The sequence below is a fragment of the Oncorhynchus nerka genome, linkage group LG26 (assembly GCF_034236695.1).
Source record: "Oncorhynchus nerka isolate Pitt River linkage group LG26, Oner_Uvic_2.0, whole genome shotgun sequence".
NCBI lineage: Eukaryota > Metazoa > Chordata > Actinopteri > Salmoniformes > Salmonidae > Oncorhynchus > Oncorhynchus nerka.
Window position 1 is genome coordinate 11,334,221 of NC_088421.1, and position 12,063 is coordinate 11,346,283.

The 12,063-nt window shown below is 42.8% G+C and overlaps 1 protein-coding gene across 1 annotated transcript; it reads right to left on the bottom strand.

Moving 5' to 3' along the window:
• Window positions 1-5,425: 5,425 nt before the first annotated feature.
• Window positions 5,426-11,571, bottom strand: LOC115110278 (DEXH (Asp-Glu-X-His) box polypeptide 58). Its single transcript, XM_029635784.2, is given in 13 exon segments — window positions 5,426-6,436; window positions 7,649-7,739; window positions 7,884-8,074; window positions 8,323-8,634; window positions 8,748-8,998; window positions 9,124-9,309; window positions 9,468-9,600; window positions 9,692-9,805; window positions 10,086-10,276; window positions 10,626-10,830; window positions 11,043-11,074; window positions 11,077-11,254; window positions 11,428-11,571. Coding segments are annotated over 12 exon segments (2,034 nt in total). The 5' UTR covers window positions 11,219-11,254; window positions 11,428-11,571; the 3' UTR covers window positions 5,426-6,250.
• Window positions 11,572-12,063: the final 492 nt, after the last annotated feature.

The window sequence follows — 12,063 nt, forward strand, 5'->3', positions numbered from 1 at the left end:
AAAGTGAGTGTGTACACGTGTCTCTAAGAGCCTGTCTGTAAGTGCCTGTGTGTGGAAAACATTGAGTGTGCCAAGTGTATATGTGTTTGTACAGCATGTGAGAGTGAGTGTATGTGTGTATGGACGTGTGAGACAGAGGAGGGGCCAGACCCAGCAGGCTTTTCACTGCGCGTAAAAACAAAACAGCATGTGGAGGTAATTCACACACAACACATATGTAACAGGGGAGACATCATACAGAGAGCCAAGCTGATGTTATAAAAAGACAAGCTAAAATATAATAGGAACCATTTAAATGTTGACACAAAGTGCTGTTTCTTTTTCAGTAATCCCTGCTGTGCTCATTTCCCCACCTCTCTACCAGACATCCTCTCCCTGCTTCTTCCTCTAACCTGTCCTACTGTCCCTCTATTGTTCATTCAACATACTACAGTCCAAGCTCTAAACCACCTGCCCACCCAGTTCGGACAAATAACGTACCATTACATTCACCATGTGTTAGGAGGGGACGTATTTTGTCTGTGGCATGCATTACAACATCCGGTAACATGGTGTTCTTACTCCTCTAGACCCTGAAAATCATCGAAGTGAGCTGCCTTGGCCAAGCCTTCACCCAGAGAGAGAGAGAGAAAAGGGAATATTCCATGATGTTCAAGGCCTGTCCGTATCATTCTTTCTCCATGTAGCTATTCTGAATTCACTTCCAGGTCATCTCTCACATTGGAGTGGCTTGAACATTGAAAGTGTCAGGCAGTTATTAGTATAAACTGTGTGGAAGTGGCGTGTCGCTGTCACTCAAGTCAATGTCTGCACTTATCTGATCAACTCCTTCACACAATCACAGACTGCCATCAGACGGCTTTTGCATCATAAATAGTTGCTCAACAACCTTGCTTTCATTTCAGACAAGGAGCTGATTGCAATTAACGTGCACTGAATTAGCATCAGCCAAGTAGTCAGCTATGATTACAGAGCCCAGGCCTGATTAAGCTAAATCACATCAGCTATTATTACAGAGCCCAGGCCTAATTAAGCCAAATCACATTAGCTATTCTCCTGTCTGGTCTGGTCTGGTCTGGTCTGGTCTGGTCTGTCTGGTCTGGTCTGGTCTGGTCTGGTCTGGTCTGGTCTGTCTGTCTGTCTGTCTGTCTGTCTGTCTGTAGCGGATAACCCCCATGAAAACAGAATAGGCACTGGTTTAGAGGCTTTTCTGGCTAAATCATCTCCTATAATTCCTAGTTGTTATAAAACATGTCCTAGAGAGACAGTGCTCAAAAAGCTCAAAAAGCTCATACTCTGTTGATCTTTTTTGAAGAGATTAGTAATCAAGGTGCTCCTCAACATGCAACCCAACTCCAGCGAGATGTACATATTGTGGAGTTGAGAAACCAAGCTTACCCCAATGAAGTCTTTTTTTTTTAAACAGTCAATTGTTTCCAGAAAATAAACCCAAAAAAAAAATAAACCAATCAAAACACACAGATTTAATCTTGTAATTAGGTGGATAAATATTTCATTTAGAAGTTGCTAAACACTAACATGTTTTTTCAAGAATGGAGATGAGGACCAAAGAAAGCTTTGAACTGGAAATAAATCTTGCCTTTCATGATTGACAATCTCTCCCCACACTACACTAAATATCTCTCCCCACACTAAACTAAATATCTCTCCCAACACTAAACTAAACACTTAAACAACACAATGTAACTCCAAGTCAATCACACTTCTGTGAAATCAAACTGTCCACTTAGAAAGCAACACTGATTGACAATACATTTCACATGCTGTTGTGCAAATGGAATAGACAACAGGTGGAAATTATAGGCAATTAGCAAGACACCCCCAATAAAGGAGTGGTTCTGCAAGTGGCGACCACAGGCCACTTCTCAGTTCCTATGCTTCCTGGCTGATGTTTTGGTCACTTTTGAATGCCGGCGGTGCTTTCACTCTAGTGGTAGCATGAGACGGAGTCTACAACCCACACAAGTGGCTCAGGTAGTGCAGCTCATCCAGGATGGTACATCAATGCGAGCTGTGGCAAGACGGTTTGCTGTGTCTGTCAGCGTAGTGTCCAGAGCATGGAGGCGCTACCAGGAGACAGGCCAGTACATCAGGAGATGTGGAGGAGGCCGTAGGAGGGCAACAACCCAGCAGCAGGACCGCTACCTCCGCCTTTGTGCAAGGAGGAGCAGGAGGAGCACTGCCAGAGCCCTGCAAAATTACCTCCAGCAGGCCACAAATGTGCATGTGTCTACTCAAACGGTCAGAAACAGACTCCATGAGGGTGGTATGAGGGCCCGAGGTCCACAGGTGGGGGTTGTGCTTACAGCCCAATACCGTGCAGGACGTTTGGCATTTGCCAGGGAACACCAAGATTGGCAAATTCGCCACTGGCACCCTGTGCTCTTCACAGATGAAGGCAGGTTCACACTGAGCACGTGACAGACGTGACAGAGTCTGGAGACGCCGTGGAGAACGTTCTGCTGCCTGCAACATCCTCCAGCATGACCGGTTTGGCGATGGGTCAGTCATGGTGTGGGGTGGCATTTCTTTGGGGGGCCGCACAGCCCTCCATGTGCTCGCCAGAGGAAGCCTGACTGCCATTAGGTACCGAGATGAGATCCTCAGACCCCTTGTGAGACGATATGCTGGTGCGGTTGGCCCTGGGTTCCTCCTAATGCAAGACAATGCTAGACCTCATGTGACTGGAGTGTGTCAGCAGTTCCTGCAAGAGGAAGGCATTGATGCTATGGACTGGCCCGTTCCCCAGACCTGAATCCAATTGAGCACATCTGGGACATCATGTCTCGCTCCATCCACCAATGCCACGTTGCACCACAGACTGTCGAGGAGTTGGCGGAGGCTTTAGTCCAGGTCTGGGAGCAGATCCCTCAGGAGACCATCCGCCACCTCATCAGGAGCATGCCCTGGCGTTGTCGGGAGGTCATACAGGCACGTGGAGGCCACACACACTACTGAGCCTCATTTTGACTTGTTTTAAGGACATTGCATCAAAGTTGGATCAGCCTGTAGTGTGGTTTTCCACTTTCATTTTGAGTGTGACTCCAAATCCAGACCTCCATGAGTTGATAAATTTGATTTCCATTGATAATTTTTGTGTGATTTTGTTGTCAGCACATTCAACAATGTAAAGAAAAAAGTATTTAATTATAATATTTCATTCATTCAGATCTAGGATGTGTTATTTTAGTGTTCCCTTTATTTTTTAGTGTTCACCTTTATTTTTTGAGCAGTAAACTAAATAAATCTCCCCACACTAAACTAAATATATCCCCCCACACTAAACTAAATATCTCTCCCAATACACTAAATAAACTAAATATATAAACTAAATATCTCTCCACACTAAACTAAATAAATCTCCCCACACTAAACTAAATATATCCCCCCACACTAAACTAAATATCTCTCCCAATACCAAACTAAATATCTCTCCCCACACTAAATATATCCCCCCATACTAAACTAAATATCTCTCCCAATACTAAACTAAATATATCTTAATATCTCTCCCCCACTAAATATACACACTAAACTAAATATCTCTCCAACACTCACTAAACTAAACTAAACTTCACACTAAACTAAATCTCCCACACTAAACTAAATAAATAAATAACTCCCCACACTAAACTCCCCCACACTAAACAAAACTAAACTAAATATCTCTCCCACTAAACACTAAACTAAATAAATATCTCTCTCCCCACACTAAACTAAATATCTCTCCCCACACTAAACTAAATATCTCTCCCCACACTAAACTAAATATATCCCCCATACTAAATCTCTCACCAACTAAACTAAATATATCCCCCACACTCTAAATACCACACTAAACTAAATATCTCTCCCCACACTAAACCCCCACACTAAACTAAATATCTCTCCCCACTAAACTAAATATCTCTCTCCACACTAAATATCTCTCCCCACACTAAACTAAATCTCCCCACACTAAACTAAACTAAATCCCACATAAACTAAATATCTCCCCACACTAAACTAAATATCTCTCTCCACACTAAACTAAATAAATAAACTAAATCTCTCCCACACTAAACTAAAAATCTACTAAACGTCTCTCCACACTAAACTAAACACTAAACTAAACTTAATATCTCTCCCCACTAAACTAAACTAAATATCTCACCACACTCCCCCACACTAAACTAAAATATCTCTCTCCCAATACACTAAACTAAATATCTCTCATCCCACACTAAACTAAAAATATACACTAAACTAAATATCTCTCCACACTAAACTAAATATCTCTCTAAATATCTCTCACCACACACTAAACTCCCCACACTAAACTAAAATCTCTCGCACACACTAAACTAAATATATCCCCCCCATACTAAACTAAATATCTAAATATCTCTCCACACTAAACTAAAATATCTCTCCACACTAAACTAAATATCCCCACACTAAACTAAAATCCACACTCTCTCCCCACACTAAACTAAATATCTCTCCCCCACACTAAACTAAATAAATATCTCTACCCATACTAAACTAAATATCTCTCCCCTCACTAAACTAAATATCTCTCTAAACCCACACTAAACTAAAATATCTAAATATCTCCCCACACTAAATATATCCACACTAAACTAAATATCTCTCCCCACACTAAACTAAAATATCTAAATATCTCTCCCACACTAAACTAAAATATCTCTCCCCTCTAAACTAAATAAACTAAATATTTATCTCACTAAACTAAATATATCTCCCCACACTAAACTAAACTAAAATCTCACACTAAACAATCCCCACAAAACTCAATATCCCCCCCCACTAAACTAAATATCCCCACACTAAACTAAATATCTCTCCCAATACTAAATAAACCAAATAAACTAAATATCTCCCCACACTAAACTAAATATCTCTCCACACCAAACTAAACTAAATAGCACACTAAACCTCACACTAAACTAAATCTCTCCCACACTAAACTAAATATCTAAATAAACCAAATCTCTCCCCACACTAAACTAAACTAAATATCTCTCCCCACTAAACTCTCTCACACTAAACTAAATACTAAACTAAAATATCACTCCCATACTAAACACACTAAACTAAATATCTCTCCCAATACTAAACTTAATATCTCTCCCCACACTAAACTAAATATCTCTCCCCATACTAAACTAAATATCTCTCCCCACACTAAACTAAATATCTCTCCCCACACTAAACTAAATATCTCTCCCCACACTAAACTAAATATATCTGCCCATACTAAACTAAAGGGCAGGTATTAGGGAAGGAGGGAATGTAAAACCATGAGCTCCCTCTACTGCAGGTATGGAAGTAGACATTGGAAGGCTAAGACCGCCATCTTGTGGAAGAGTGTATGAAGACAGCAATGAAGATGAGATCTATATACTTCTATTATCTAGTAGTTATCTATTATTCTTTTATTTTTCATTCATAACATTCAATATAGACATGTTCAGACAAATAATGCCAAATTATTTATCAAGATAAAATAATTACAGTAGATCATTTCATAAATTTTAGGCAAGAAAGTGTACACCTTGGTGAACACACAATAAAATAGTATACCTGTGGAATATATTGAAATATCAATTTGAAAACGTTTCATTCATGATCAAGTAGCATCAAGTATCAAGGAGTATCAGGCGAAAGGTATACGTTTCAGGTTCAATCTAAAACAAAGACAGTACAGATTCATGACAAAATATGGACCATGCTGATATTACTTTGCTAAAAATAGAAAAACAGATCATTTGAGTTCATCTTAGAACAGGGGTGCTAAGTTCACATGTTTCTGCGTGCTTGGCTGCAATGGAGCAGAAGAAACACAGGATAGAGAGAGGGAGGGAAAGAGAGGGAGAGAGGACCTTGGGCATAAACAAAGCTGACGAGCTAATTCTAACCCTGACCATTGGGTAACATGCTTTAGCACGCTGCTGCGTCACACTGCCTATAGCAGTGTGGAGGCCTGGCCAGACATGATTTAACAGGGCCAACCATACCCAAGGCACTGCATCTCTCCCCCTGTCATAGGACTATGACACACTTCAGGATCATGCATAAGTAACACAAAATGCAGTCTAGACTAAGCAACACAGACTGACAGACAGAGAGAGGAAGCAAGAGAAGATTAGTAGAAAGGTGAAAACAGTACGAGGTGGAAACACCATGAAAACCCCAGTTACAGTCCTTCCTCCAGTGTAATAGTGTATCAATCCAACATGTTAGGGAATTTGTTTTGACAGTACGTGCTGAAGTTAAACTCCTCCACTGTAAACTCAACGTTCTTCCACTTCTTGGCTAATTTTCTTCCCTCCGGAGTCTCCATGGCAAAGTTCTCGATGGCCAGAATGGGCAGCAGGGCAATCTTCTTATATATCATTTCCATTCCCCATTGCTGTTCAGATATAAATGTATAAACAAATAAACTGATGTAGATTTCCATATATAAGCATATTAAAAGACAATAGAATAATCCTAGTACCATAAGATAAACAGAATGGCTGCTGATCCAACTTTTCCTGGACCTTTCTTCCCGGGGACTAAACATTTACATTTAAGTCATTTAGCAGACGCTCTTATCCAGAGCGACTTACAAATTGGTGCATTCACCTTATGACCTCCAGTGGAACAGTAGTGCATCTAAATCTTTTCAGGGGGAGGGGGGGTGAGAGGGATTACTTTATCCTATCCTAGGTAAAAACCTAGGGTTTCCTAAAGGTTTCCGAAGTTCCTGCGCATGTGCAGGATTCTGTACTTACGTACAGTCTCTGTTCTAATCGTATAGAACAGCCTACTCTGGCGAATGGTGCTTGTTTAATAAAGGGAGATCAAAGCTGAATCAACATCTGCAAGATCACATAATGATAGTATTGTTCATAACAGAACTGAATATACACTGAGTGTACAAAACATTAGGAACACCTTCATAATATTGTGTTGCACCCCCTTTTGCCCTGAGAACAGCCTCAATTCGTTGGGGCATTGACTCTACAAGGTGTCCAAAGGGTTCCACAGGGATGCTGGCCCATGTTGACTCCAATACTTCCCACAGTTATATGAAGTTGGCTGGATGTCCTTTGGGTGGTGGACCATTCTTGATACACACAGGAAACTGTAGAGCGTGAAAAACCCAGCAGCATTGCAGTTCTTTACACACACAAACCGGTGCGCCTGGCACCTAGTACCATACCTCCTTCAAAGGCACTTATATCTTTTGTCTTGCCCGTTCACCTTTGAATGGCACACACTCAAGGCTTGAAAATCATTATTTAACCTTTCTCCTCCCTTTCATCGACACTGATTGAAGTGGATTTAATGAGTGACATCAATAAGGGATTGTAACTTTCACCTGAATTCACCCGGTCAGTCGATGTGACGGAAAGAGCAGGTGTTCATAATGTTTTGTACACTTAGTGTAATAGCATAGCATAATGTTACTGTAAGACAAAAAAAAACACCTCAGGTTTTAGGATGATTGTGTAAATGGCTGCATTTTTCACTCATGTGGGCCACAACTCAACAGCGCGCGCCACTAGGCAAAATATATGCCTACGGATCCGTAGCCTCAGCCTAAAATAAAAAGCTAGAGGTTAAAGGTCAACCTCACCTTGCCACAGGCAGCACAGCTAATCACACGGCCTGGCTCCCAGTCCTCGAAAGTCTTCAGCGCGGGCTGCCCACCGGTCTTATAGTACCTCCTGAAAACAAACACACATGCACAGGTTACCTCCTCACACACACTGATGCAAAACCACTTCAAATATGTGTTCTTTTTGCCTTACAATGTGGACCAATAAGTCTTGTGACAGTATCAGGAGAGACATTAGAGAAGCACAACTTACTCAAAGTCAGGATTGATGTTGACATGGTGTGCGTTTTCAATTACTTTAATGTCATTGCCTAAGGCCACGGGCAGAAAACAGCCTCGACACGAGAGCTGAACCGTAGCAGCATTGAAATGACTCCTCTTCTTGATCTTCAAGTGCTCTGCCAACTGTCTGGTCAACAACGCTTCTGTCTGGAGATCAGTGATCTAATAGGGGAGGCAGAGAGAGAAGAAATCAAGTGAAAACAAGATTAGATCATGAGGAATGGGCGTGCTCAACTCAAAAGTTTATAGTAACAAAAATAATTTGGGTGTCGAGTTCAAACGGCATATACTGGAAAAAAAGGAAAGTGAGTGAGTGTAGGTCTGTCCTTTTTCCCCAAAGAGATTAGAGACATGCAGGGGTAGAACATAGAGAAAGATACCAGCCTCACCACCATGAGGAATCGCCTTACCTTCATTTGGAACTGCCTGGGCTCCATCCTCTGCACTTCGCCGATGGCCCTGCCAGTCAAGTCCTCCAGACATTCATTGAGGAGTTCCCGACGCACCTCCCGGCTCCCCACCTGGGCCACCACAGAGTAAACGCTGTCACTCGCCCGAGCCCGGCCACTGGCCTGCTGTTGTGCAATCTCATTGGTCAGCAGCCCATAGCGCACCACCAGGTTGCATTCTGGGATGTCCAGGCCCTCCTCGGCTACGCTGGTGGAGATCAGGAGGTTGAGGGAGCCCAGGCGGAAGTTGCGGATTGTGTCCTTCTGCTCATTCTACAAGCGCAACCACAGAAACACACAAACAGAGGTCAGTTGTTGGTATAACACAGGTCTTGGCACTTTCCAACCCACCTTTCTATACCTCCACAAGTTTCATGTCGAGTTACCTGGGTCATGTAATTGATGCCATTGCCAGCGCCAGTCAGAATGGCTGCTCTGATACCAGCACGCTGCAGTGCTGGGTTGTTGGACACCCAGTCATACAAGCAGCAGATGCTTTTACGGGTCTTGGAGAACAGGATCCCTCTGGAGTTCCCACCCTGGTCAAACTGCTCCAGCAGGGTGTTCTGAAGCTTCCCCATTTTAGGGTTTTCAAACCGGGCATCGCCTGACAGTTTCCTCAGCTCCACCTCGTTTTCTGTTGAGGAACAGAACACTGACTTTCAATGTTCAGAAGTTGAACTTCCTATATATACCCTTAATATTCCAGAGAATCATACGCATACAGTTTGAGAGAAAGTCAGAGAGATTGTAGGTTCTCACCCTGGTAGAGTCCAAGCAGGAAGAAGTCGATTCCATCCATGGCGGTGGAGCTCTTGGTACTATAGTAGGACTCAAGGACCCTAAAGGCATCCACCATGCGCACAGTGTCGTTGATGAGCAGGGCGTCGTTGTACTGACGCAGGTGGAGAGCACACTGGGCCAGCAGTCTGTTCCTGTCTGTCACACCTACACCAGGAAACACATATCCAAAATAGGTTTTAATACAGTATTCAAATCTCTGGTATTGACTGAGTAAGTTTCCTTGTGTGATTTGGTGCATGAAAATACTTCCTATACTTAGGTTCTATAATGTGGTATTAATTCATACTAAGAGGATGATTTACCCTTCTTCTCCAGAATCACCACGTCTGCCTCGTACTCCTGCGTGCCAAACTCCCTGACAGGAAAGTCAGGCCCTAAGGCCATGAAGTCATGGATAAACTGCATCATGAACTTCAGGTGATCCCCAAATGGGTCCTGAGACAAAACAACAGGAGTTTGTTGAATTCAAACCAATACAGCTCTCAAGTTCAAAGGCTCTATGTTTACAGAACAGAATTTAACTCACCTGAGGTCTTTTGTCAACGATGTCAAACCTTTTCCTGGGTCTGGGGACCTTTTTCTTCAGCTCAGGGGCGTACACTTTAGACGACACTATCACTGAGTCCAGGTTGGCACAAATCTGAAGGCCATAAATAATGAAATGAAAAGGGTAAATGTAAAGGGTAAATGTAAAGGGTAAATGTCAAGGGTAAATGTCAAGGGTAAATGTCAAGGGTAAATGTCAAGGGTAAATGTAAAGGGTAAATGTAAAGGGTAAATGTCAAGGGTAAATGTCAAGGGTAAATGTCAAGGGTAAATGTAAAGGGTTAGATGAGGAACATTATTCATTTTTTTACTCAGGAAGAAAGTTGGGGCTGAATGAATAGCATGTAAAGACCACCGGAGAGAGAGAAACTGACCTGCAGCACATGCTCCACAGCTCCTTTGATGCTCTTGGCTCCCCCTGTCCCAGGAGAGGCAGTGAGGCCCAGGATCTGCGGCAGCCGCCTTTCTCCCTTCAGCTTCTGTGCCACGTAGCGCGCCATGATCTTATTGTAGACACCCTCCTTATGGGTGTGGTGGCACTCATCAATGATCAGCAGAGTGAACTCTATGGTTGGGAGAAAGGAACACAATGGTATTGTGAACTTAATGGAATCTAATGGTTTTACTGTATACTAGTTCAACATATGGTTTAAACATAAGACATGGACCAGTCTTTTAAGTGTGTTAGCTTAGGTTCCAGCGCTTTACTGTGTCAGGTGTAGATAGTCTTTATCATGACGTGTCTGTCAATTGGGATTGATACCAAGGGCTACTGGTGCACAGTGGAACAAAGCCTGGGAGCCATCTTACAACAGCCTAACTTCTAAATAATCAGTAACAAGTAGTGTGTACTACACACACCTCACAGCAATACCGTGATTGAATATGTGGAAGGCAGCAGAGTAGCCACTCACGTGAGAGCTCGACATGTTTTCCCTCCTCCTGGTTGGTCAGGGCATTCTCCAGTATCTGTGCTGTACAGATGACCAGGTCAGAGTTCTTGACCTCGCAGCCAAAGAAGTCCTTCTGGTCACAGTCCCCACTGATAGACACCAGGCTATAGTCTCGACCCAGGTAGGGATTGAACTCTTTGTTGTAGTGTTGGTCGACCAAATGAACCTGGAAAACATAACGTCAACAACAGTTAGCCATGGTTTCCCTGGGAATAGTGGAACCTTTATTTTCTGGTTTTGTATGGAATTTAACAACAGGCCTATACTAAAATGTCAGACTACCTAGATACAATTACACAGATGGGTCAGTTACCTGGCCAGTTACTCTGAAACATCTGCTAAATAGGCCCAACGCTCTAGTAACCCCTCCCTACCTACCTTGTTGACCAGCACAGCCACCTTAGCTCCGGGTTATTCTCCAGATGTTTTTTGGCCACATACACAGCAGCCCGTGTCTTTCCTCCTCCGGTGGGCAGCCAGATGATGATGTTCTCCCCCCGGAGAGCCCTCTGAACCACCTCCTCCTGGTACTCATACAGCCCAAAGTCTGCCATCCTACTGGTCTGTTGGTCCACACACAGCTCCTTGTCCTTAGAAATAAAAACGCTCATTAGACTAAAGGCAGTGCACCACAAGGCTACTTAAAACTAAAATGCAATACACACTGCAAATGTCCCTACAGTACGACAACTTACTACTTACTACCATTTGTGGCAGTCAGCTATAGATTAAGTCAAGCCATATTCAAACTCACCAAGCTCACCAAGTGTTTCTGAAGCAGCTCTATGTTTTGGATCAGCAGCAGACAATGTCCATGGTCCGTTGTGACCAGGTTCTGAGTACAGAGGGGTTTTCACTGATAAACTGATAAAGATCCACCCCGGTGACACCCAAACAGAAACAGAAAAACGAAACCAAAAGCACTTCCTTCTCTTGTGAAGGGGTCCTATTCAAGGGAGTTCTTGAGGGCCAACAGAGTATGTCTAAGTAAAGTGACACAAGGATGTGAATTATAGTTAAGAGTAGAAGAGTTGTAGGGATATTAATACACGTAAGGAGCCGTATCAGTTACGAAATCTACCAAACTGCAGATGTGTTAATCTAGTGGTATTGTACTGAGAGGGACTGTTATGTCTAATTATCTGCAGTCCAGGAGAAATCTGTTGCAGATTTATTTTAGCCTGACAAAGCACCCAGAGCCCTTAATGGGCCCCATTCTTACCAGTTGTGACATCAGGAAAACAAAACTGCAAGACACCATGAGAAACACCAGTACAGCATGTCTGAATGGCATTTAAACAGCCTGAATAAACCTTATGGTCACACCTACTAAACAACACTGCATGGTTACTGGAACATAACAAAAACACAGTGTATACTGTAACTAGTTGCCATCTTA